General features: G+C 45.7%; 1 protein-coding gene across 1 annotated transcript; it reads left to right on the top strand.

Annotated features, from left to right (window-relative positions):
* Nucleotides 1–50: 50 nt before the first annotated feature.
* LOC120038223 (butyrophilin subfamily 1 member A1-like) lies at nt 51–24313 on the top strand (the record flags this gene model as incomplete). Its single annotated transcript, XM_038984079.1, has 3 exons — nt 51–407; nt 23740–24024; nt 24210–24313. Coding segments are annotated over 3 exons (746 nt in total), but the record flags the coding sequence as incomplete, so codon positions are not given.
* Between the last annotated feature and the right edge of the window lie 3330 nt (nt 24314–27643).

The following is a 27643-nucleotide window of genomic DNA, read 5'->3' as shown; positions in this document are numbered from 1 at the left end:
ACAGGAAGTTACCAGGTATCTTTAACTATGTGTCGTTTGTTTTTCTCCAGGGTCGTCTGAGGTTCAGGTTGTTGGACCGGCTGACCGAGTCATTGCCTTAGCTGGTGATGACGTCATTCTACCATGTTTCCTGAAACCCAGTGTCAATGCTGAGGAAATGGCAGTGGAGTGGACAAGATTGCACCTGAAAACAAGGAACGTCCATTTGTACCGTCAAGGTCGAGACTTCGATGACGATCAGTCTCCATCCTACAAGGGAAGGACATCAATGTTTAATGGAGAACAGAAGAATGGCAACGTCTCCTTAAAGCTGACCAACGTTACTCTCTCTGATACTGGGAACTACACCTGCTTCCTTCCAACACTGACCATCCAGGTGAAGGAAACCACCGTTCAACTCCTTGTTGGTGAGTCATGAATACTGGAGATGTGATCAGAGGTTGTATTGGTAAATCTGGCTACATGATTGGCTGCTAAAATATCAACATGTCTTCCTCCCTCATCATTCCTTCCTCTGTTATAGATCATGTATTCAGCTGGTCTTCCTCCCTCATCATTCCTTCCTCTGTTATAGATCATGTATTCAGCTGGTCTTCCTCCCTCAGTTATAGGTCATGTATTCAGCTGGTCTTCCTCCCTCATCATTCCTTCCTCTGTTATAGATCATGTATTCAGCTGGTCTTCCTCCCTCATCATTCCTTCCTCTGTTATAGATCATGTATTCAGCTGGTCTTCCTCCCTCATCATTCCTTCCTCTGTTATAGATCATGTATTCAGCTGGTCTTCCTTCCTCTGTTATAGATCATGTATTCAGCAGGTCTTCCCCCCTCATCATTCCTTCCTCTGTTGTAGATCATGTATTCAGCTGGTCTTCCTCCCTCATCATTCCTTCCTCTGTTATAGATCATGTATTCAGCTGGCCTTCCTCCCTCATCATTCCTTCCTCTGTTAGACATCATGTATTCAGCTGGTCTTCCTCCCTCATCATTCCTTCCTCTGTTATAGATCATGTATTCAGCTGGCCTTCCTCCCTCATCATTCCTTCCTCTGTTATAGATCATGTATTCAGCTGGTCTTCCTCCCTCATCCATCCTTCCTCTGTTAGACATCATGTATTCAGCTGGTCTTCCTCCCTCATCATTCCTTCCTCTGTTATAGATCATGTATTCAGCTGGTCTTCCTCTCTCATCATGTATTCAGCTGGTCTTCATTCCTCTGTTATAGATCATGTATTCAGCTGGTCTTCCTCCCTCATCATTCCTTCCTCTGTTATAGATCATGTATTCAGCTGGTCTTCCTCCCTCATCATTCCTTCCTCTGTTATAGATCATGTATTCAGCTGGTCTTCCTCCCTCATCAATCCTTCCTCTGTTAGACATCATGTATTCAGCTGGTCTTCCTCCCTCATCATTCCTTCCTCTGTTATAGATCATGTATTCAGCTGGTCTTCCTTCCTCTGTTATAGATCATGTATTCAGCTGGTCTTCCTTCCTCTGTTATAGATCATGTATTCAGCTGGTCTTCCTCCCTCATCATTCCTTCCTCTGTTAGAGATCATGTATTCAGCTGGTCTTCCTTCCTCTGTTATAGATCATGTATTCAGCTGGTCTTCCTCCCTCTGTTATAGATCATGTATTTAGCTGGTCTTCCTCCCTCATCATCCCTTCCTCTGTTATAGATCATGTATTCAGCTGGTCTTCCTCCCTCATCATTCCTTCCTCTGTTATAGATCATGTATTCAGCTGGTCTTCCTCCCTCATCATTCATTCCTCTGTTATAGATCATGTATTCAGCTGGTCTTCCTCCCTCATCATTCCTTCCTCTGTTATAGATCATGTATTCAGCTGGTCATCCTCCCTCATCAATCCTTCCTCTGTTAGACATCATGTATTCAGCTGGTCTTCCTCCCTCATCATTCCTTCCTCTGTTAGAGATCATGTATTCAGCTGGTCTTCCTCCCTCATCATTCCTTCCTCTGTTAGAGATCATGTATTCAGCTGGTCTTCCTTCCTCTGTTATAGATCATGTATTCAGCTGGTCTTCCTCCCTCATCATTCCTTCCTCTGTTATAGATCATGTATTCAGCTGGTCTTCCTTCCTCTGTTATAGGTCATGTATTCAGCAGGTCTTCCTCCCTCATCATTCCTTCCTCTGTTATAGATCATGAATTCAGCTGGTCTTCCTCCCTGATCATTCCTTCCTCTGTTATAGATCATGTATTCAGCTGGTCTTCCTCCCTCATCATTCCTTCCTCTGTTATAGATCATGTATTCAGCTGGTCTTCCTCCCTCATCATTCCTTCCTCTGTTATAGATCATGTATTCAGCTGGCCTTCCTCCCTCATCATTCCTTCCTCTGTTAGACATCATGTATTCAGCTGGTCTTCCTCCCTCATCATTCCTTCCTCTGTTATAGATCATGTATTCAGCTGGCCTTCCTCCCTCATCATTCCTTCCTCTGTTATAGATCATGTATTCAGCTGGTCTTCCTCCCTCATCCATCCTTCCTCTGTTAGACATCATGTATTCAGCTGGTCTTCCTCCCTCATCATTCCTTCCTCTGTTATAGATCATGTATTCAGCTGGTCTTCCTTCCTCTGTTATAGATCATGTATTCAGCTGGTCTTCCTTCCTCTGTTATAGATCATGTATTCAGCTGGTCTTCCTCCCTCATCATTCCTTCCTCTGTTATAGATCATGTATTCAGCTGGTCTTCCTCCCTCATCATTCCTTCCTCTGTTATAGATCATGTATTCAGCTGGTCTTCCTCCCTCATCAATCCTTCCTCTGTTAGACATCATGTATTCAGCTGGTCTTCCTCCCTCATCATTCCTTCCTCTGTTATAGATCATGTATTCAGCTGGTCTTCCTTCCTCTGTTATAGATCATGTATTCAGCTGGTCTTCCTTCCTCTGTTATAGATCATGTATTCAGCTGGTCTTCCTCCCTCATCATTCCTTCCTCTGTTATAGATCATGTATTCAGCTGGTCTTCCTTCCTCTGTTCTAGATCATCTATTCAGCTGGTCTTCCTTCCTCTGTTATAGATCATGTATTCAGCTGGTCTTCCTCCCTCATCATCCCTTCCTCTGTTATAGATCATGTATTCAGCTGGTCTTCCTCCCTCATCATTCCTTCCTCTGTTATAGATCATGTATTCAGCTGGTCTTCCTCCCTCATCATTCCTTCCTCTGTTATAGATCATGTATTCAGCTGGTCTTCCTCCCTCATCATTCCTTCCTCTGTTAGACATCATGTATTCAGCTGGTCTTCCTCCCTCATCATTCCTTCCTCTGTTAGAGATCATGTATTCAGCTGGTCTTCCTCCCTCATCATTCCTTCCTCTGTTAGAGATCATGTATTCAGCTGGTCTTCCTCCCTCATCATTCCTTCCTCTGTTAGAGATCATGTATTCAGCTGGTCTTCCTTCCTCTGTTATAGATCATGTATTCAGCTGGTCTTCCTCCCTCATCATTCCTTCCTCTGTTATTGATCATGTATTCAGCTGGTCTTCCTCCCTCATCATTCCTTCCTCTGTTATAGATCATGTATTCAGCTGGTCTTCCTCCCTCATCATTCCTTCCTCTGTTAGAGATCATGTATTCAGCTGGTCTTCCTCCCTCATCATTCCTTCCTCTGTTATAGATCATGTATTCAGCTGGTCTTCCTCCCTCATCATTCCTTCCTCTGTTAGAGATCATGTATTCAGCTGGTCTTCCTCCCTCATCATTCCTTCCTCTGTTATAGATCATTACATTTACATTTACATTTAAGTCATTTAGCAGACACTCTTATCCAGAGCGACTTACAAATTGGTGCATTCACCTTATGATATCCAGTGGAACAACCACTTTACAATAGTGCATCTAACTCTTTTAAGGGGGGGGGGGGTTAGAAGGATTACTTTATCCTATCCTAGGTATTCCTTAAAGAGGTGGGGTTTCAGGTGTCTCCGGAAGGTGGTGATTGACTCCGCTGACCTGGCGTCGTGAGGGAGTTTGTTCCACCATTGGGGTGCCAGAGCAGCGAACAGTTTTGACTAGGCTGAGCGGGAACTGTACTTCCTCAGAGGTAGGGAGGCGAGCAGGCCAGAGGTGGATGAACGCAGTGCCCTTGTTTGGGTGTAGGGCCTGATCAGAGCCTGAAGGTACGGAGGTGCCGTTCCCCTCACAGCTCCGTAGGCAAGCACCATGGTCTTGTAACAGATGCGAGCTTCAACTGGAAGCCAGTGGAGAGAGCGGAGGAGCGGGGTGACGTGAGAGAACTTGGGAAAGTTGAACACCAGACGGGCTGCGGCGTTCTGGATGAGTTGTAGGGGTTTAATGGCACAGGCAGGGAGCCCAGCCAACAGCGAGTTGCAGTAATCCAGACGGGAGATGACAAGTGCCTGGATTAGGACCTGCGCCGCTTCCTGCGTGAGGCAGGGTCGTACTCTGCGAATGTTGTAGAGCATGAACCTACAGGAACGGGTCACCGCCTTGATGTTAGTTGAGAACGACAGGGTGTTGTCCAGGATCACGCCAAGGTTCTTAGCACTCTGGGAGGAGGACACAATGGAGTTGTCAACCGTGATGGCGAGATCATGGAACGGGCAGTCCTTCCCCGGGAGGAAGAGCAGCTCCGTCTTGCCGAGGTTCAGCTTGAGGTGGTGATCCGTCATCCACACTGATATGTCTGCCAGACATGCAGAGATGCGATTCACCACCTGGTTATCAGAGGGGGGAAAGGAGAAGATTAATTGTGTGTCGTCTGCATAGCAATGATAGGAGAGACCATGTGAGGATATGACAGAGCCAAGTGACTTGGTGTATAGCGAGAATAGGAGAGGGCCTAGAACAGAGCCCTGGGGGACACCAGTGGTGAGAGCACGTGGTGCGGAGACAGATTCTCGCCACGCCACCTGGTAGGAGCGACCTGTCAGGTAGGACGCAATCCAAGCGTGGGCCGCGCCGGAGATGCCCAGCTCGGAGAGGGTGGAGAGGAGGATCTGATGGTTCACAGTATCAAAGGCAGCCGATAGGTCTAGAAGGATGAGAGCAGAGGAGAGAGAGTTAGCTTTAGCAGTGCAGAGCGCCTCCGTGACACAGAGAAGAGCAGTCTCAGTTGAATGACTAGTCTTGAAACCTGACTGATTTGGATCAAGAAGGTCATTCTGAGAGAGATAGCAGGAGAGCTGGCCAAGGACGGCACGTTCAAGAGTTTTGGAGAGAAAAGAAAGAAGGGATACTGGTCTGTAGTTGTTGACATCGGAGGGATCGAGTGTAGGTTTTTTCAGAAGGGGTGCAACTCTCGCTCTCTTGAAGACGGAAGGGACGTAGCCAGCGGTCAAGGATGAGTTGATGAGCGAGGTGAGGTAAGGGAGAAGGTCTCCGGAAATGGTCTGGAGAAGAGAGGAGAGGATAGGGTCAAGCGGGCAGGTTGTTGGGCGGCCGGCCGTCACAAGACGCGAGATTTCATCTGGAGAGAGAGGGGAGAAAGAGGTCAAAGCACAGGGTAGGGCAGTGTGAGCAGAACCAGCGGTGTCGTTTGACTTAGCAAACGAGGATCGGATGTCGTCGACCTTCTTTTCAAAATGGTTGACGAAGTCATCAGCAGAGAGGGAGGAGGGGGGAGGAGGGGGAGGAGGATTCAGGAGGGAGGAGAAGGTGGCAAAGAGCTTCCTAGGGTTAGAGGCAGATGCTTGGAATTTAGAGTGGTAGAAATTGGCTTTAGCAGCAGAGACAGAAGAGGAGAATGTAGAGAGGAGGGAGTGAAAGGATGCCAGGTCCGCAGGGAGGCGAGTTTTCCTCCATTTCCGCTCGGCTGCCCGGAGCCCTGTTCTGTGAGCTCGCAATGAGTCGTCGAGCCACGGAGCAGGAGGGGAGGACCGAGTCGGCCTGGAGGATAGGGGACATAGAGAGTCAAAGGATGCAGAAAGGGAGGAGAGGAGGGTTGAGGAGGCAGAATCAGGAGATAGGTTGGAGAAGGTTTGAGCAGAGGGAAGAGATGATAGGATGGAAGAGGAGAGAGTAGCGGGGGAGAGAGAGCGAAGGTTGGGACGGCGCGATACCATCCGAGTAGGGGCAGTGTGGGAAGTGTTGGATGAGAGCGAGAGGGAAAAGGATACAAGATAGTGGTCAGAGACTTGGAGGGGAGTTGCAATGAGATTAGTGGAAGAACAGCATCTAGTAAAGATGAGGTCAAGCGTATTGCCTGCCTTGTGAGTAGGGGGGGAAGGTGAGAGGGTGAGGTCAAAAAAGGAGAGGAGTGGAAAGAAGGAGGCAGAGAGGAATGAGTCAAAGGTAGACGTGGGGAGGTTAAAGTCACCCAGAACTGTGAGAGGTGAGCCATCCTCAGGAAAGGAACTTATCAGGGCGTCAAGCTCATTGATGAACTCTCCAAGGGAACCTGGAGGGCGATAAATGATAAGGATGTTAAGCTTGAAAGGGCTGGTAACTGTGACAGCATGGAATTCAAAGGAGGCGATAGACAGATGGGTCAGGGGAGAAAGAGAGAATGTCCACTTGGGAGAGATGAGGATCCCAGTGCCACCACCCCGCTGACCAGAAGCTCTCGGGGTGTGCGAGAACACGTGGGCAGACGAGGAGAGAGCAGTAGGAGTAGCAGTGTTATCAGTGGTAATCCATGTTTCCGTCAGTGCCAAGAAGTCGAGGGACTGGAGGGAAGCATAGGCTGAGATGAACTCTGCCTTGTTGGCCGCAGATCGGCAGTTCCAGAGGCTGCCTGAGACCTGGAACTCCACGTGGGTCGTGCGCGCTGGGACCACCAGGTTAGAGTAGCAGCGGCCACGCGGTGTGAAGCGTTTGTATGGTCTGTGCAGAGAGGAGAGAACAGGGATAGACAGACACATAGTTGACAGGCTACAGAAGAGGCTACGCTAATGCAAAGGAGATTGGAATGACAAGTGGACTACACGTCTCGAATGTTCAGAAAGTTAAGCTTACGTTGCAAAAAATCTTATTGACTAAAATGATATAGTACTGCTGGCTGGTGAAATAGGCTAGCTAGCAGTGGCTGCGTTGTTGACTTTGTTTGAAAGTGTAGCTGGCTAGGTAACCTCTAACTGGCTAGGTAACCTCGACAATTACTCTAGACTACACAATTATCTTGGATACAAAGACGGCTATGTAGCCAGCTAAGATCAAACAAATCAAACTGTTGTACTGTAATGAAATGAAATGTAATACTACCTGTAATACTACCTGTGGAGCAAAGCGGAATGCAACTACTCGCTCCAAACCAAACCGGGAGTGCGTATCGTAGAGGGAGAGGCAATAGAAGTGTTGTTTCTTGTATTATTGTCTTTTGTGTCTTTAGAGGACTGCTTCACCTTAATGTCCCCTTTCCCTTTTCTTCTGTCCTTATTTTGTCCCACTTTGTCCCTTCTTTGTCCCTTCTTCTCTTCTGCCAACTAGACACTCCTTGTTAGCTAGCTAGCTTCTTTCAGGAATGTCCCTAGCAACTGCCTAGCAACAGGTAAACAACTTAGCTAGCTAAGAAAACGGTATAATTTTATGAAAAATTGTTACTTTTTCAAAAGCCTTTCTTCTTTGTTTGCTGCTTGTTTGGTCTCCTATTCAGTTTGCAGTTTTCTTTTGATTTTTTTTCGATGTACTTTACTCTAAAAAAACATTTAAATTTCAATATTTGTAGGAGCTCATCTTTTCAGCTGCTGCTGCTTAATTTGGAACTCCGGAACTCACATAACTCACACAAGATCATGTATTCAGCTGGTCTTCCTCCCTCATCATTCCTTCCTCTGTTATAGATCATGTATTCAGCTGGTCAGCCACACTCCTCACAAACCTCCCACACTGTCACACTGCTGTGTCCCAATATTCCTACTACCTACTGTTGACTCACTGCTGTGTCCCAATATTCCTACTACCTACTGTTGACTCACTGCTGTGTCCCAATATTCCTACTACCTGCTGTTGACTCACTATCTGTGTCCTAATATTCCTACTACCTACTGTTGACTCACTGTCTGTGTCCTAATATTCCTACTACCTACTGTTGACTCACTGGCTGTGTCCTAATATTCCTACTACCTACTGTTGACTCACTGTAGTTACTATGTACTGATAGTGATACATACTATAGAGAAGGTATTGTATAGTCAACAGCATTGTGCTGCTTTGTTAATTGATTTGTCCAAGGCTTTTGACACAGTGAATTATTGATGTCTGTCAAGTAAAGCTGTTCCTGGTTTAATGATTATCTCATTGTTACATCACAATGTATTCAGGTTGAAGACATGTTAATACTGGAGTGCTGCAGGGTTCTGTTAATACTGGAGTGCTGCAGGGTTCTGTTAATACTGGAGTGCTGCAGGGTTCTGTTAATACTGGAGTGCTGCAGGGTTCTGTTAATACTGGAGTGCTGCAGGGTTCTGTTAATACTGGAGTGCTGCAGGGTTCTGTTAATACTGGAGTGCTGCAGGGTTCTGTTAATACTGGAGTGCTGCAGGGTTCTGTTAATACTGGAGTGCTGCAGGAATCTGTTAATACTGGAGTGCTGCAGGGTTCTGTTAATACTGGAGTGCTGCAGGGTTCTGTTAATACTGGAGTGCTGCAGGGTTCTGTTAATACTGGAGTGCTGCAGGGTTCTGTTAATACTGGAGTGCTGCAGGGTTCTGTTAATACTGGAGTGCTGCAGGGTTCTGTTAATACTGGAGTGCTGCAGGGTTCTGTTAATACTGGAGTGCTGCAGGGTTCTGTTAATACTGGAGTGCTGCAGGGTTCTGTTAATACTGGAGTGCTGCAGGGTTCTGTTAATATTGGAGTGCTGCAGGGTTCTGTTAATACTGGAGTGCTGCAGGGTCCTGTTAATACTGGAGTGCTGCAGGGTTCTGTTAATACTGGAGTGCTGCAGGGTTCTGTTAATACTGGAGTGCTGCAGGGTCCTGTTAATACTGGAGTGCTGCAGGGTTCTGTTAATACTGGAGTGCTGCAGGGTTCTGTTAATACTGGAGTGCTGCAGGGTTCTGTTCATGACTTCTGACCATCTTTCTGTTAATACTGGAGTGCTGCAGGGTTCTGTTCTTGGGTCTTTATCTATGTAAATAACTTCCGTGAAAACATTGCTGATGAAAGGTCCTATATGCAGATGAGACAATTCCTATAGCCCTGATCCCACACTAGATTAGGAAGTGTTTAATGTTGTTGATGAGGTATTTCTCAAACAGCAGGAAGTGGTGTCCAACATCACCTCTTTCAGATCAAATTTGTCCAAATTGCAGAGAAAATCTAACTAATGGTCAAGATCAAGAAATCAGCCTCAAATAATCACTTATCATCACTACCTGCTCATCAACCCTGTCTCAGATAATCACTTATCAACAAGCATCATCACTACCTGCTCATCAACCCTGTCTCAGATAATCACTTATCAACAAGCATCACCACTACCTGCTCATCAACCCTGTCAGATAATCACTTATCAACAATCATCACCACTACCTGCTCATCAACCCTGTCTCAGATAATCACTTATCAACAATCATCACCACTACCTGCTCATCAACCCTGTCTCAGATAATCACTTATCAACAAGCAACATCACTACCTGCTCATCAACCCTGTCTCAGATAATCACTTATCAACAAGCATCATCACTACCTGCTCATCAACCCTGTCAGATAATCACTTATCAACAAGCATCACCACGACCTGCTCATCAACCCTGTCTCAGATAATCACTTATCAACAAGCATCATCACTACCTGCTCATCAACCCTGTCTCAGATAATCACTTATCAACAAGCATCATCACTACCTGCTCATCAACCCTGTCAGATAATCACTTATCAACAAGCATCACCACTACCTGCTCATCAACCCTGTCTCAGATAATCACTTATCAACAAGCATCATCACTACCTGCTCATCAACCCTGTCTCAGATAATCACTTATCAACAAGCATCATCACTACCTGCTCATCAACCCTGTCTCAGATAATCACTTATCAACAAGCATCATCACTACCTGCTCATCAACCCTGTCTCAGATAATCACTTATCAACAAGCATCACCACTACCTGCTCATCAACCCTGTCTCAGATAATCACTTATCAACAAGCATCACCACTACCTGCTCATCAACCCTGTCTCAGATAATCACTTATCAACAAGCATCACCACTACCTGCTCATCAACCCTGTCTCAGATAATCACTTATCAACAAGCATCATCACTACCTGCTCATCAACCCTGTCTCAGATAATCACTTATCAACAAGCATCACCACTACCTGCTCATCAACCCTGTCAGATAATCACTTATCAACAAGCATCACCACTACCTGCTCATCAACCCTGTCAGATAATCACTTATCAACAAGCATCATCACTACCTGCTCATCAACCCTGTCTCAGATAATCACTTATCAACAAGCATCATCACTACCTGCTCATCAACCCTGTCTCAGATAATCACTTATCAACAAGCATCACCACTACCTGCTCATCAACCCTGTCAGATAATCACTTATCAACAAGCATCACCACTACCTGCTCATCAACCCTGTCTCAGATAATCACTTATCAACAAGCATCATCACTACCTGCTCATCAACCCTGTCTCAGATAATCACTTATCAACAAGCATCACCACTACCTGCTCATCAACCCTGTCTCAGATAATCACTTATCAACAAGCATCATCACTACCTGCTCATCAACCCTGTCAGATAATCACTTATCAACAAGCATCACCACTACCTGCTCATCAACCCTGTCTCAGATAATCACTTATCAACAAGCATCATCACTACCTGCTCATCAACCCTGTCTCAGATAATCACTTATCAACAAGCATCATCACTACCTGCTCATCAACCCTGTCTCAGATAATCACTTATCAACAAGCATCATCACTACCTGCTCATCAACCCTGTCTCAGATAATCACTTATCAACAAGCATCACCACTACCTGCTCATCAACCCTGTCTCAGATAATCACTTATCAACAAGCATCACCACTACCTGCTCATCAACCCTGTCTCAGATAATCACTTATCAACAAGCATCACCACTACCTGCTCATCAACCCTGTCTCAGATAATCACTTATCAACAAGCATCACCACGACCTGCTCATCAACCCTGTCTCAGATAATCACTTATCAACAAGCATCATCACTACCTGCTCATCAACCCTGTCAGATAATCACTTATCAACAAGCATCACCACTACCTTCTCATCAACCCTGTTTCAGATAATCACTTATCAACAATCATCACCACTACCTGCTCATCAACCCTGTCTCAGATAATCACTTATCAACAAGCATCATCACTACCTGCTCATCAACCCTGTCTCAGATAATCACTTATCAACAAGCATCATCACTACCTGCTCATCAACCCTGTCAGATAATCACTTATCAACAAGCATCACCACTACCTGCTCATCAACCCTGTCTCAGATAATCACTTATCAACAAGCATCACCACTACCTGCTCATCAACCCTGTCTCAGATAATCACTTATCAACAAGCATCATCACTACCTGCTCATCAACCCTGTCTCAGATAATCACTTATCAACAAGCATCACCACTACCTGCTCATCAACCCTGTCTCAGATAATCACTTATCAACAAGCATCACCACTACCTGCTCATCAACCCTGTCTCAGATAATCACTTATCAACAAGCATCACCACTACCTGCTCATCAACCCTGTCTCAGATAATCACTTATCAACAAGCATCATCACTACCTGCTCATCAACCCTGTCTCAGATAATCACTTATCAACAAGCATCATCACTACCTGCTCATCAACCCTGTCAGATAATCACTTATCAACAAGCATCATCACTACCCGCTCATCAACCCTGTCTCAGATAATCACTTATCAACAAGCATCATCACTACCTGCTCATCAACCCTGTCTCAGATAATCACTTATCAACAATCATCACCACTACCTGCTCATCAACCCTGTAAGATAATCACTTATCAACAAGCATGATCACTACCTGCTCATCAACCCTGTCTCAGATAATCACTTATCAACAAGCATCACCACTACCTGCTCATCAACCCTGTCAGATAATCACTTATCAACAAGCATCACCACTACCTGCTCATCAACCCTGTATCAGATAATCACTTATCAACAAGCATCATCACTACCTGCTCATCAACACTGTCTCAGATAATCACTTATCAACAAGCATCATCACTACCTGCTCATCAACCCTGTCTCAGATAATCACTTATCAACAAGCATCATCACTACCTGCTCATCAACCCTGTCTCAGATAATCACTTATCAACAGGCATCATCACTACCTGCTCATCAACCCTGTCTCAGATAATCACTTATCAACAAGCATCACCACTACCTGCTCATCAACCCTGTCTCAGATAATCACTTATCAACAAGCATCACCACTACCTGCTCATCAACCCTGTCTCAGATAATCACTTATCAACAAGCATCACCACTACCTGCTCATCAACCCTGTCAGATAATCACTTATCAACAAGCATCATCACTACCTGCTCATCAACCCTGTCTCAGATAATCACTTATCAACAAGCATCATCACTACCTGCTCATCAACCCTGTCTCAGATAATCACTTATCAACAAGCATCACCACTACCTGCTCATCAACCCTGTCAGATAATCACTTATCAACAAGCATCATCACTACCTGCTCATCAACCCTGTATCAGATAATCACTTATCAACAAGCATCAACACTACCTGCTCATCAACAAGCATCATCACTACCTGCTCATCAACCCTGTCTCAGATAATCACTTATCAACAAGCATCATCACTACCTGCTCATCAACCCTGTCTCAGATAATCACTTATCAACAAGCATCATCACTACCTGCTCATCAACCCTGTCTCAGATAATCACTTATCAACAAGCATCACCACTACCTGCTCATCAACCCTGTCTCAGATAATCACTTATCAACAAGCATCACCACTACCTGCTCATCAACCCTGTCTCAGATAATCACTTATCAACAAGCATCACCACTACCTGCTCATCAACCCTGTCTCAGATAATCACTTATCAACAAGCATCACCACTACCTGCTCATCAACCCTGTCTCAGATAATCACTTATCAACAAGCAACACTACATTACCAAAAGTATGTAGATATTTCTCCTTGTAGTCCATCTGGTGTAAAATTTAAATAAAGATAGTGAGATAGTGATAATTAAATAATCATTGATTCATGAGATTTATTCAGCCACAAGAGGGAGTTAGTGAGGTTAGGTGAGGTTGGGTACTGATGTTGGGCGACGTGGCTCACTTTCCACTTCATCCCAAATAATAATAAGGAATAAGAGGGGTTTAAACACATCACTGTAAATCAACACTAGACACTCTACCATGCTGCTGTTAGATTGGTAACCAACACTAGACACTCTACCATTCTGCTGTTAGATTGGTAACCAACACTAGACACTCTACCATGCTGCTGTTGAATTGGTAACCAACACTAGACACTCTACCATGCTGCTGTTAGATTGGTAACCAACACTAGACACTCTACCATAATGCTGTTAGATTGGTAACCAACACTAGACACTCTACCATGCTGCTGTTAGATTGGTAACCAACACTAGATACTCTACCATGCTGCTGGTAGATTGGTAACCAACACTAGACACACTACCAAGCTGCTGTTAGATTGGTAACCAACACTAGACACTCTACCAAGCTGCTGTTAGATTGGTAACCAACACTAGACACTCTACCATGCTGCTGGTAGATTGGTAACCAACACTAGACACTCTACCATGCTGCTGTTAGATTGGTAACCAGCACTAGACACTCTACCATGCTGCTGTTAGATTGGTAACCAACACTAGACACTCTACCATGCTGCTGTTAGACTGGTAACCAACGCTAGACACTCTACCATGCTGCTGTTAGATTGGTAACCAACACATCACTGTATATCAACACTAGACACTCTACCATGCTGCTGTTAGATTGGTAACCAACACTAGACACTCTACCATGCTGCTGTTAGATTGGTAACCAACACTAGACACTCTACCATGCTGCTGTTAGACTGGTAACCAACGCTAGACACTCTACCATGCTGCTGTTAGATTGGTAACCAACACATCACTGTATATCAACACTAGACACTCTACCATGCTGCTGTTAGATTGGTAACCAACACTAGACACTCTACCATGCTGCTGTTAGATTGGTAACCAACACTAGACACTCTACCATGCTGCTGTTAGATTGGTAACCAACACTAGACACTCTACCATGCTGCTGTTAGACTGGTAACCAACACTAGACACTCTACCATGCTGCTGTTAGATTGGTAACCAACACTAGACACTCTACCATGCTGCTGTTAAACTGGTAACCAACGCTAGACACTCTACCATGCTGCTGTTAGATTGGTAACCAACACATCACTGTATATCAACACTAGACACTCTACCATGCTGCTGTTAGATTGGTAACCAACACTAGATACTCTACCATGCTGATGTTAGACTGGTAACCAACACTAGACACTCTACCATGCTGCTGTTAGATTGGTAACCAACACTAGACACTCTACCATGCTGCTGTTAAACTGGTAACCAACGCTAGACACTCTACCATGCTGCTGTTAGATTGGTAACCAACACATCACTGTATATCAACACTAGACACTCTACCATGCTGTTGTTAGATTGGTAACCAACACTAGACACTCTACCATGCTGCTGTTAGATTGGTAACCAACACTAGACACTCTACCATGCTGCTGTTAGATTGGTAACCAACACTAGACACTCTACCATGCTGCTGTTAGATTGGTAACCAACACTAGACACTCTACCATGCTGCTGTTAGGTTGGTAACCAACACTAGACACTCTACCATGCTGCTGTTAGATTGGTAACCAACACATCACTGTATATCAACACTAGATACTCTACCATGCTGCTGTTAGATTGGTAACCAACACTAGACACTCTACCATGCTGCTGTTAGATTGGTAACCAACACTAGACACTCTACCATGCTGCTGTTAGATTGGTAACCAACACTAGACACTCTACCATGCTGCTGTTAGATTGGTAACCAACACTAGACACTCTACCATGCTGCTGTTAGATTGGTAACTAACACTAGACACTCTACCATGCTGCTGTTAGATTGGTAACCAACACTAGACACTCTACCATGCTGCTGTTAGATTGGTAACCAACACCTCACTGTATATCAACACTAGATACTCTACCATGCTGCTGTTAGATTATAACAAACACTAGACACTCTACCATGCTGCTGTTAGATTGGTAACCAACACTAGACACTCTACCATGCTGCTGTTAGATTGGTAACCAACACATCACTGTATATCAACACTAGACATTCTACCATGGTGGTGGTGGTGTGATGGTTTGGGGTCAGCGTGGTGGTGGTAGTGTGATGGTTTGGGGTCAGCGTGGTGGTGGTGGTGTGATGGTTTGGGGTCCAGCATGGTGGTGGTGGTGTGATGGTTTGGGGTCAGCATGGTGGTGGTAGTGTGATGGTTTGGGGTCAGCATGGTGGTGGTAGTGTGATGGTTTGGGGTCAGCATGGTGGTGGTAGTGTGATGGTTTGGGGTCAGCATGGTGGTGGTGGTGTGATGGTTTGGGGTCAGCATGGTGGTGGTAGTGTGATGGTTTGGGGTCAGCATGGTGGTGGTAGTGTGATGGTTAAAGGTCAGCATGGTGGTGGTTGTGTGATGGTTAGGGGTCAGCATGGTGGTGGTGGTGTGATGGTTTGGGGTCAGCATGGTGGTGGTAGTTTGATGGTTTGGGGTCAGCATGGTGGTGGTAGTGTGATGGTTTGGGGTCAGCATGGTGGTGGTAGTGTGATGGTTTGGGGTCAGCATGGTGGTGGTAGTGTGATGGTTAGGGGTCAGCATGGTGGTGGTGGTGTGATGGTTTGGGGTCAGCATGGTGGTGGTAGTGTGATGGTTTGGGGTCAGCATGGTGGTGGTAGTGTGATGGTTTGGGGTCAGCATGGTGGTGGTAGTGTGATGGTTTGAGGTCAGCATGGTGGTGGTAGTGTGATGGTTTGGGGTCAGCGTGGTGGTGGTAGTGTGATGGTTTGAGGTCAGTGTGGTGGTAGTGTGATGGTTTGGGGTCAGCATGGTGGTGGTAGTGTGATGGTTTGGGGTCAGCATGGTGGTGGTAGTGTGATGGTTTGGGGTCAGCATGGTGATGGTGGTGTGATGGTTTGAGGTAAGCATGGTGGTGGTAGTGTGATGGTTTGGGGTCAGCATGGTGGTGGTAGTGTGATGGTTTGGGGTCAGCATGGTGGTGGTAGTGTGATGGTTTGGGGTCAGCATGGTGGTGGTAGTGTGATGGTTTGGGGTCAGCATGGTGGTGGTAGTGTGATGGTTTGGGGTCAGCATGGTGGTGGTAGTGTGATGGTTTGGGGTCACATGGTGGTGGTGGTGTGATGGTTTGGGGTCAGCATGTTGGTAGTGGTAGTGTGATGGTTTGGAGATGCTTTGCTGCCTCAGGACCTGGACGACTTGCCTTAATAGAAGGAAAGCACCATGAATTCTGTTCTGTATCAGAGAATTCTACAGGCCATCTGTCTGTGAGACATTGTCAGAACACACAATCAAGTCCACATGAAAATGGTATAAAGCAGCACATTTTAAGTTTTGGAATGGCCTAGTCAAAGTCCAGATCCCAGTAGAGATGTTGTGTTACAGAAGTTCTACATGGAAGAGTGGGCCAACTTCCTCCACAGCGACGTGAGAGACTGATCAACAACTACAGGAAGTGGTTGGTTGGAGTCATTGCTGCTACAGTAAATTCCTCCACAGCAACGTGAGAGACTGATCAACAACTACAGGAAGTGGTTGGTTGGAGTCATTGCTGCTACAGTAAATTCCTCCACAGCGATGTGAGAGACTGATCAACAACTACAGGAAGTGGTTGGTTGGAGTCATTGCTGCTACAGTAAATTCCACCACAGCGACGTGAGAGACTGATCAACAACTACAGGAAGTGGTTGGTTGGAGTCATTGCTGCTACAGTAAATTCCTCCACAGAGACGTGAGAGACTGATCAACAACTACAGGAAGTGGTTGGTTGGAGTCATTGTTGCTACAGTAAATTCCCCCACAGCGACGAGAGAGACTGATCAACAACTACAGGAAGTGGTTGGTTGGAGTCATTGCTGCTACAGTAAATTCCTCCACAGAGACGTGAGAGACTGATCAACAACTACAGGAAGTGGTTGGTTGGAGTCATTGCTGCTACAGTAAATTCCTCCACAGAGACGTGAGAGACTGATCAACAACTACAGGAAGTGGTTGGTTGGAGTCATTGCTGCTTCTAGTAAATTCCTCCACAGAGACGTGAGAGACTGATCAACAACTACAGGAAGTGGTTGGTTGGAGTCATTGCTGCTTCTAGTAAATTCCTCCACAGAGACGTGAGAGACTGATCAACAACTACAGGAAGTGGTTGGTTGGAGTCATTGCTGCTACAGTAAATTCCTCCACAGCGACCGTGAGAGACTGATCAACAACTACAGGAAGTGGTTGGTTGGAGTCATTGCTGCTACAGTAAATTCCTCCACAGCGACCTGAGAGACTGATCAACAACTACAGGAAGTGGTTGGTTGGAGTCATTGCTGCTACAGTAAATTCCTCCACAGCGACCTGAGAGACTGATCAACAACTACAGGAAGTGGCTTGGTTGGAGTCATTGCTGCTACAGTAAATTCCTCCACAGAGACGTGAGAGACTGATCAACAACTACAGGAAGTGGTTGGTTGGAGTCATTGCTGCTACAGTAAATTCCTCCACAGAGACGTGAGAGACTGATCAACAACTACAGGAAGTGGTTGGTTGGAGTCATTGCTGCTACAGTAAATTCCTCCACAGAGACGTGAGAGACTGATCAACAACTACAGGAAGTGGTTGGTTGGAGTCATTGCTGCTTCTAGTAAATTCCTCCACAGAGACGTGAGAGACTGATCAACAACTACAGGAAGTGGTTGGTTGGAGTCATTGCTGCTACAGTAAATTCCTCCTCAGCGACGTGAGAGACTGATCAACAACTACAGGAAGTGGTTGGTTGGAGTCATTGCTGCTTCTAGTAAATTCCTCCACAGAGACGTGAGAGACTGATCAACAACTACAGGAAGTGGTTGGTTGGAGTCATTGCTGCTTCTAGTAAATTCCTCCAGAGCAACGTGAGAGACTGATCAACAACTACAGGAAGTGGTTGGTTGGAGTCATTGCTGCTACAGTAAATTCCTCCACAGCAACGTGAGAGACTGATCAACAACTACAGGAAGTGGTTGGTTGGAGTCATTGCTGCTACAGTAAATTCCTCCACAGAGACGTGAGAGACTGATCAACAACTACAGGAAGTGGTTGGTTGGAGTCATTGCTGCTTCTAGTAAATTCCTCCACAGAGACGTGAGAGACTGATCAACAACTACAGGAAGTGGTTGGTTGGAGTCATTGCTGCTACAGTAAATTCCTCCACAGCAACGTGAGAGACTGATCAACAACTACAGGAAGTGGTTGGTTGGAGTCATTGCTGCTTCTAGTAAATTCCTCCACAGAGACGTGAGAGACTGATCAACAACTACAGGAAGTGGTTGGTTGGAGTCATTGCTGCTACAGTAAATTCCTCCACAGCAACGTGAGAGACTGATCAACAACTACAGGAAGTGGTTGGTTGGAGTCATTGCTGCTACAGTAAATTCCTCCACAGCAACGTGAGAGACTGATCAACAACTACAGGAAGTGCTTGGTAGGAGTCATTGCTGCTACAGTAAATTCCTCCACAGCAACGTGAGAGACTGATCAACAACTACAGGAAGTGCTTGGTAGGAGTCATTGCTGCTACAGTAAATTCCTCCACAGCAACGTGAGAGACTGATCAACAACTACAGGAAGTGGTTGGTTGGAGTCATTGCTGCTACAGTAAATTCCTCCACAGCAACGTGAGAGACTGATCAACAACTACAGGAAGTGGTTGGTTGGAGTAATTGCTGCTACAGTAAATTCCTCCACAGCAACGTGAGAGACTGATCAACAACTACAGGAAGTGGTTGGTTGGAGTAATTGCTGCTACAGTAAATTCCTCCACAGCGACGTGAGAGACTGATCAACAACTACAGGAAGTGCTTGGTTGGAGTCATTGCTGCTACAGTAAATTCCTCCTCAGCGACGTGAGAGACTGATCAACAACTACAGGAAGTGGTTGGTTGGAGTCATTGCTGCTACAGTAAATTCCTCCACAGCAACGTGAGAGACTGATCAACAACTGCAGGAAGTGGTTGGTTGGAGTCATTGCTGCTATAGTAAATTCCTCCACAGCAACGTGAGAGACTGATCAACAACTACAGGAAGTGGTTGGTTGGAGTAATTGCTGCTACAGTAAATTCCTCCACAGCGACGTGAGAGACTGATCAACAACTACAGGAAGTGGTTGGTTGGAGTCATTGCTGCTATAGTAAATTCCTCCACAGCAACGTGAGAGACTGATCAACAACTACAGGAAGTGGTTGGTTGGAGTAATTGCTGCTACAGTAAATTCCTCCACAGCAACGTGAGAGACTGATCAACAACTACAGGAAGTGGTTGGTTGGAGTCATTGCAGCTACAGTAAATTCCTCCACAGAGACGTGAGAGACGACTGATCAACAACTACAGGAAGTGGTTGGTTGGAGTCATTGTTGCTACAGTAAATTCCTCCACAGAGACGTGAGAGACGACTGATCAACAACTACAGGAAGTGGTTGGTTGGAATCATTGCTGCTACAGTAAATTCCTCCACAGCAACGTGAGAGACTGATCAACAACTACAGGAAGTGGTTGGTTGGAGTCATTGCTGCTACAGTAAATTCCTCCACAGCAACGTGAGAGACTGATCAACAACTACAGGAAGTGGTTGGTTGGAGTCATTGCTGCTACAGTAAATTCCTCCACAGCAACGTGAGAGACTGATCAACAACTACAGGAAGTGGTTGGTTGGAGTCATTGCTGCTACAGTAAATTCCTCCTCAGCGACGTGAGAGACTGATCAACAACTACAGGAAGTGGTTGGTTGGAGTCATTGCTGCTACAGTAAATTCCTCCACAGCGACGTGAGAGACTGATCAACAACTACAGGAAGTGCTTGGTTGGAGTCATTGCTGCTACAGTAAATTCCTCCTCAGCGACGTGAGAGACTGATCAACAACTACAGGAAGTGGTTGGTTGGAGTAATTGCTGCTACAGTAAATTCCTCCACAGCAACGTGAGAGACTGATCAACAACTACAGGAAGTGGTTGGTTGGAGTAATTGCTGCTACAGTAAATTCCTCCACAGCAACGTGAGAGACTGATCAACAACTACAGGAAGTGGTTGGTTGGAGTCATTGCTGCTACAGTAAATTCCTCCACAGCGACGTGAGAGACTGATCAACAACTACAGGAAGTGGTTGGTTGGAGTCATTGTTGCTACAGTAAATTCCTCCACAGCAACGTGAGAGACTGATCAACAACTACAGGAAGTGGTTGGTTGGAGTCATTGCTGCTACAGTAAATTCCTCCACAGCAACGTGAGAGACTGATCAACAACTACAGGAAGTGGTTGGTTGGAGTCATTGCTGCTACAGTAAATTCCTCCACAGCGACGTGAGGGACTGATCAACAACTACAGGAAGTGGTTGGTTGGAGTCATTGCTGCTACAGTAAATTCCTCCACAGCAACGTGAGAGACTGATCAACAACTACAGGAAGTGGTTGGTTGGAGTAATTGCTGCTACAGTAAATTCCTCCACAGCAACGTGAGAGACTGATCAACAACTACAGGAAGTGGTTGGTTGGAGTAATTGCTGCTACAGTAAATTCCTCCTCAGCGACGTGAGAGACTGATCAACAACTACAGGAAGTGTTTGGTTGGAGTCATTGCTGCTTCTAGTAAATTCCTCCACAGAGACGTGAGAGACTGATCAACAACTACAGGAAGTGGTTGGTTGGAGTCATTGCTGCTACAGTAAATTCCTCCACAGAGACGTGAGAGACTGATCAACAACTACAGGAAGTGGTTGGTTGGAGTCATTGCTGCTACAGTAAATTCCTCCACAGCAACGTGAGAGACTGATCAACAACTACAGGAAGTGGTTGGTTGGAGTCATTGCTGCTACAGTAAATTCCTCCACAGAGACGTGAGAGACTGATCAACAACTACAGGAAGTGGTTGGTTGGAGTCATTGCTGCTACAGTAAATTCCTCCACAGCAACGTGAGAGACTGATCAACAACTACAGGAAGTGGTTGGTTGGAGTAATTGCTGCTACAGTAAATTCCTCCACAGCAACGTGAGAGACTGATCAACAACTACAGGAAGTGGTTGGTTGGAGTAATTGCTGCTACAGTAAATTCCTCCACAGCAACGTGAGAGACTGATCAACAACTACAGGAAGTGCTTGGTTGGAGTCATTGCTGCTACAGTAAATTCCTCCACAGCAACGTGAGAGACTGATCAACAACTACAGGAAGTGGTTGGTTGGAGTCATTGCTGCTTCTAGTAAATTCCTCCAGAGAGACGTGAGAGACTGATCAACAACTACAGGAAGTGTTTGGTTGGAGTCATTGCTGCTACAGTAAATTCCTCCTCAGCGACGTGAGAGACTGATCAACAACTACAGGAAGTGGTTGGTTGGAGTAATTGCTGCTACAGTAAATTCCTCCACAGCGACGTGAGAGACTGATCAACAACTACAGGAAGTGGTTGGTTGGAGTCATTGCTGCTACAGTAAATTCCTCCACAGCAACGTGAGAGACTGATCAACAACTACAGGAAGTGGTTGGTTGGAGTCATTGCTGCTACAGTAAATTCCTCCTCAGCGACGTGAGAGACTGATCAACAACTACAGGAAGTGGTTGGTTGGAGTAATTGCTGCTACAGTAAATTCCTCCACAGCAACGTGAGAGACTGATCAACAACTACAGGAAGTGGGAGGGCGACCATCCTCCAGGTGAGATAATGGGTGGGCCACCATCCTCCAGGAAGAGATAATGGGTGGGCCACCATCCTCCAGGGGAGAGAATGGGTGGGCCACCATCCTCCAGGGGAGAGAATGGGTGGGCGACCATCCTCCAGGGGAGATAATGGGTGGGCGACCATCCTCCAGGAGAGATAATGGGTGGGCGACCATCCTCCAGGAGAGATAATGGGTGGGCGATTATCCTCCAGGAGAGATAATGGGCAGTCGACCATCCTTCAGGAGAGATAATTGGTTGCCGACCATCCTCCAGGAGAGATAATGGGTGGGCCACCATCCCCCAGGAGAGATAATGGGCAGTCGACCATCCTTCAGGAGAGATAATGGGTGGGCGACCATCCTCCAGGGGAGATAATGGGTGTACTTCTATTCCAGTCCTCCTCTAACAAACCACATTTTAGAAATTAGCTGCTCAACCGGACATTGATAAACTGTCTGTGTTTTGAGTAGGGCTGGATCAAAAGCCTGCACACCCAGACTGAGGGTTGACCACCCAGTATCTCTCCAGACTGAGGGTTGACCACCCAGTATCTCTATAGACTGAGGGTTGACCACCCAGTATCTCTCCAGACTGAGGGTTGACCACCCAGTATCTCTCCAGACTGAGGGTTGACCACCCAGTATCTCCAGACTGAGGGTTGACCACCCAGTATCTCTATAGACTGAGGGTTGACCACCCAGTATCTCTCCAGACTGAGGGCTGACCTCCCAGTATCTCTCCAGACTGAGGGTTGACCACCCAGTATCTCTCCAGACTGAGGGTTGAACACCCAGTATCTCTCCAGACTGAGGGTTGACCACCCAATATCTCTCCAGACTGAGGACCACCCAGTATCCTGCCGCCCCAGCCTAGTGGTTAGATCGTTTGGCCAGTAACTGAAAGGTTGCTAGATCGAATCCCCGAGCTGACAAGGTGAAAATCTGTCGTTCTGCCCCCTGGTAGGCTGTCATTGTAAATAAGAATTTGTTCTTAACTGACTTGCTTAGTTAAATAAAGGTTAAATAAAATATCTGTACAAACAACCCTTCAGACTGGGGTTTATTTTGGATCCCCATTAGTTCCTGCCAAGACAGCATCTACTCTTCCTGGGGTTTATTATGGATCCCCATTAGGTCCTGCCAAGGCAGCAGCTACTCTTCCTGGGGTTTATTATGGATCCCCATTAGTTCCTGTCAAGGCAGCAGCTACTCTTCCTGGGGTTTATTTTGGATCCCCATTAGTTCCTGCCAAGGCAGCAGCTACTCTTCCTGGGGTTTATTATGGATCCCCATTAGTTCCTGCCAAGGCAGCAGCTACTCTTCCTGGGGTTTATTATGGATCCCCATTAGTTCCTGTCAAGGCAGCAGCTACTCTTCCTGGGGTTTATTATGGATCCCCATTAGTTCCTTCCAAGGCAGCAGCTACTCTTCCTGGGGTTTATTATGGATCCATTATGGTTCCTGCCAAGGCAGCAGCTACTCTTCCTGGGGTTTATTATGGATCCCCATTAGTTCCTGCCAAGGCAGCAGCTACTCTTCCTGGGGTCCAAGGTGGCTATACAATTTGACAACCATGCTCAATGACAGGAGATGGGACATGGGATCAGAGAGCAAACCTTCACTCTGTTTTATCTTGTATCTGTGTAGGTGCTGTATCTCACCCAGTGATCTCTGTTTTATCTTGTATCTGTGTAGGTGCTGTATCTCAGCCAGTGATCTCTGTTTTAATTTGTATCTGTGTAGGTGTTATACCTCAGCCAGTGATATCTATTGTTGGAACCAAAGGCTGGGGGGTGGTCCTGAAGTGTGACTCTGGAGGCTGGTTTCCTGAACCTGTGATGGAGTGGCTGGACAGTTCTGGAACCATCCTCCCTGCTGATGGACCTCCAGAGAGACACAGGGACTCAGAGGGCCTCTACGCTGTGAGACAACATGTCACCGTGGACCAGACTGACACCAACAGGTTCACCTGTAGAGTTAATCAGCAGGAGATCAACCACCTGAAGGAGACAGAGATTCATGTCCCAGGTGAGGTCTTAATTGTTTAACCCAAATACCTGAGACCCCTAGTTAGTTAGACTAGTTAGTGGAGGACGGTTTCCTAGGGGATGACCTTATTGGTCTGTGTTCAGTAGTATTTATAAATGATGCTTTACTTCCTGTACAGTATATATGTAGTGTTGTAATGGTTTGACATGACTTCTCTGTTTCAGATGACATGTTTCCTATATTAACCTACTGGTGGAAGGTTGGTCTGTCAATAGCAACAGCAGCTGTTGTAGTTCTTGCAGCTTCAGCTGGTGTCCACAAGTGGAGAAAACATACTGGTGAGTTTAACCTTGATCTCTGACTGGTCCTTGATCTCTGACTGGTCCTTGATCTCTGACTGGTCCTTGATCTCTGACTGGTCCTTGATCTCTGACTGGTCCTTGATCTCTGACTGGTCCTTGATCTCTGACTGGTCCTTGATCTCTGACTGGTCCTTGATCTCTGACTGGTCCTTGATCTCTGACTGGTCATTGATCTCTGACTGGTCCTTGATCTCTGACTGGTCCTTGATCTCTGACTGGTCCTTGATCTCTGACTGGTCCTTGATCTCTGACAGGTCCTTGATCTCTGACTGGTCCTTGATGTCTGACTGGTCCTTGATCTCTGACTGGTCCTTGATCTCTGACTGGTCCTTGATCTCTGACTGGTCCTTGATCTCTGACTGGTCCTTGATCTCTGACTGGTCCTTGATCTCTGACTGGTCCTTGATCTCTGACTGGTCCTTGATCTCTGACTGGTCCTTGATCTCTGACTGGTCCTTGATCTCTGACTGGTCATTGATCTCTGACTGGTTCTTGATGTCTGACTGGTCCTTGATCTCTGACTGGTCCTTGATCTCTGACTGGTCCTTGATCTCTGACTGGTCCTTGATCTCTGACTGGTCCTTGATCTCTGACTGGTCCTTTATCACTGACTGGTCCTTGATGTCTCATCATTAAGAGTCCCTCAGTCAGAGATATTAAACATACTGAAGGTAAGTTTAACCTTGATCTCTGACTGGTCGTTGATGTCTCATCACTAAACAAGTGTGAGATTTCAGTTTACATTATTTTTTATTAATTTGCAAACATTTCTAAATACCTGTTTTTGCTTTGTCATTATGGGGTACTGTGATGTCATTATGGGGTATTGTGATGTCATAATGGGGTATTGTGATGTCATAATTGTGTGTAGATTGAGATTTATTTTTTGTGTAACAAAATGTGGAAAAAGTCACTTTATGAATGCACTGTATTAGAAAGATCAGGATATAACTAGTAATGACCCATATACTGTCCATTAGACTCTATTAATTTATACCAGGTTACCTTCAGACCAGTCCTGTATTAGATCAGGATATAACTAGGAATGACCCATATACTGTCCATTAGACTCTATTCATTTATACCAGGTTACCTTCAGACCAGTCCTGTATTAGATCAGGATATAACTAGTAATGACCCATATACTGTCCATTAGACTCTATTCATTTATACCAGGTTACCTTCAGACCAGTCCTGTATTAGATCAGGATATAACTAGGAATGACCCATATACTGTCCATTAGACTCTATTAATTTATACCAGGTTACCTTCAGACCAGTCCTGTATTAGATCAGGATATAACTAGGAATGACCCATATACTGTCCATTAGACTCTATTCATTTATACCAGGTTACCTTCAGACCAGTCCTGTATTAGATCAGGATATAACTAGGAATGACCCATATACTGTCCATTAGACTCTAATCATTTATACCAGGTTACTTTCAGACCAGTCCTGTATTAGATCAGGATATAACTAGGAATGACCCATATACTGTCCATTAGACTCTATTCATTTATACCAGGTTACCTTCAGACCCATAATACATCATGTTGAGGAGGTTAGAATAGAGAGGATGTAGTCTGTCTTCATGTTCTAGTACCCATAATACATCATGTTTTATCTACTGTCTACAGAGGAGGTCAGAATAGAGAGGATGTAGTCTGTCTTCATGTTCTAGTACCCATAATACATCATGTTTTATCTACTGTCTACAGAGGAGGTCAGAATAGAGAGGATGTAGTCTGTCTTCATGTTCTAGTACCCATAATACATCATGTTTTATCTACTGTCTACAGAGGAGGTCAGAATAGAGAGGATGTAGTCTGTCTTCATGTTCTAGTACCCATAATACATCATGTTCTATCTACTGTCTACTGATTTTAGTGAAAACGCTATATATTCAAAGTATGTGGACAAGTCTTTAAATTAGTAGATTCTATTTCAGCCCCACCCGTTGCTGACTGGTGAATAAAATCAAGCACACAGCCATGCAATCTCCATAGACAAACATTGTCAGTAGAATGGCCTTACTGAAGAGCTCAGTGACTGTCAACGTGGCACTGTCTTAGGATGCCACCTTTCCAACAAGTCAGTTGGTCAAGTTTCTGCCTTGCTAGAGCTGCCCCAGTCAAGTGTAAGTGCTGTTATTGTGGAGTGGAAACATCTAGGAGCAAAAATGTCTCAGCCGTTTAGTGGTAGTCCACAGAATCTCACAGAATGGGACCGCCAAGTGTTGAAAGGTGTAAAAATGGTCTGTCCTCGGTTGCAACACTCACTACAGAGTTCCAAACTACATCTGGAAGCAACATCAACACAATAACTGTTTGTCTGGAGCTTCATGAAATGGGTTTCCGTGGCCGAGCAGCCGCACACAAGCCTAAGATCACCATGCTCAATGCCAAGCATCGGGTGGAGTGATGTAAAGCTCGCCGCCATTGGACTCTGGACTAGTAGAAATACGTTCTCAGGAGTGATGAATCACGCTTCACCATCTGGCAGTCTGACAGATGAATCTGGGTTTGGCGGATGCCAGGAGAACACTACCTTCCCCAATGCATAGTGCCAAGTGTAAAGTTTGGTGGAGGAGGAATAATGGTCTGGGGCTGTTTTTCATGGTTCGGGTTAGGCCCCTTAGTTCCAGTGAAGGGAAATCTAAACCTTACAGGATGCAATGACATTCTAGACGATTCTGTGCTTCCAACTTTGTGGCAACAGTTTGGGGAAGGTCCTTTCCTGTTTCAGTATGACAATGTCCCTGTGCACAAAGCGAGGTCCATACAAAAATGGTTTGTTGAGATCGGTGTGGAACAACTTGACTGGCCTGCACAGAGCCCTGACCTCAACCTCATCGAACACCTTTGGGATGAATTGGAACGCCGACTGCGAACCAGGCCTAATCGCCCAGCATCAATCGATCAATCAAATGTATTTATGAAGCCCTTTTTACATCAGCCTATGTCACAAAGTGCTGTACAGAAACCCAGCCTAAAACCCCAAACAGCAAGCAATGCAGATGTAGAAGCACGGTGGTTAGGAAAAACTCCCTAGAAAGGCAAGAACCTAGGAAGATGCCTAGAGAGGAACCAGGCTCTGAGGGGTGACCAGTCCTCTACTGACTGTACTGGGTAGACCAGAGTAACCAGGCTCTGAGGGGTGACCAGTCCTCTACTGGCTGTACTGGGAAGACCAGAGGAACCAGGCTCTGAGGGGTGACCAGTCCACTACTGGCTGTACTGGGAAGACCAGAGGAACCAGGCTCTGAGGGGTGACCAGTCCTCTACTGGCTGTAC

Source organism: Salvelinus namaycush, unplaced genomic scaffold, assembly GCF_016432855.1.
Source record: "Salvelinus namaycush isolate Seneca unplaced genomic scaffold, SaNama_1.0 Scaffold2111, whole genome shotgun sequence".
NCBI lineage: Eukaryota > Metazoa > Chordata > Actinopteri > Salmoniformes > Salmonidae > Salvelinus > Salvelinus namaycush.
The sequence above is the reverse complement of the archived record's forward strand: the minus strand, read 5'-3'. Positions and strand labels throughout refer to the sequence as shown.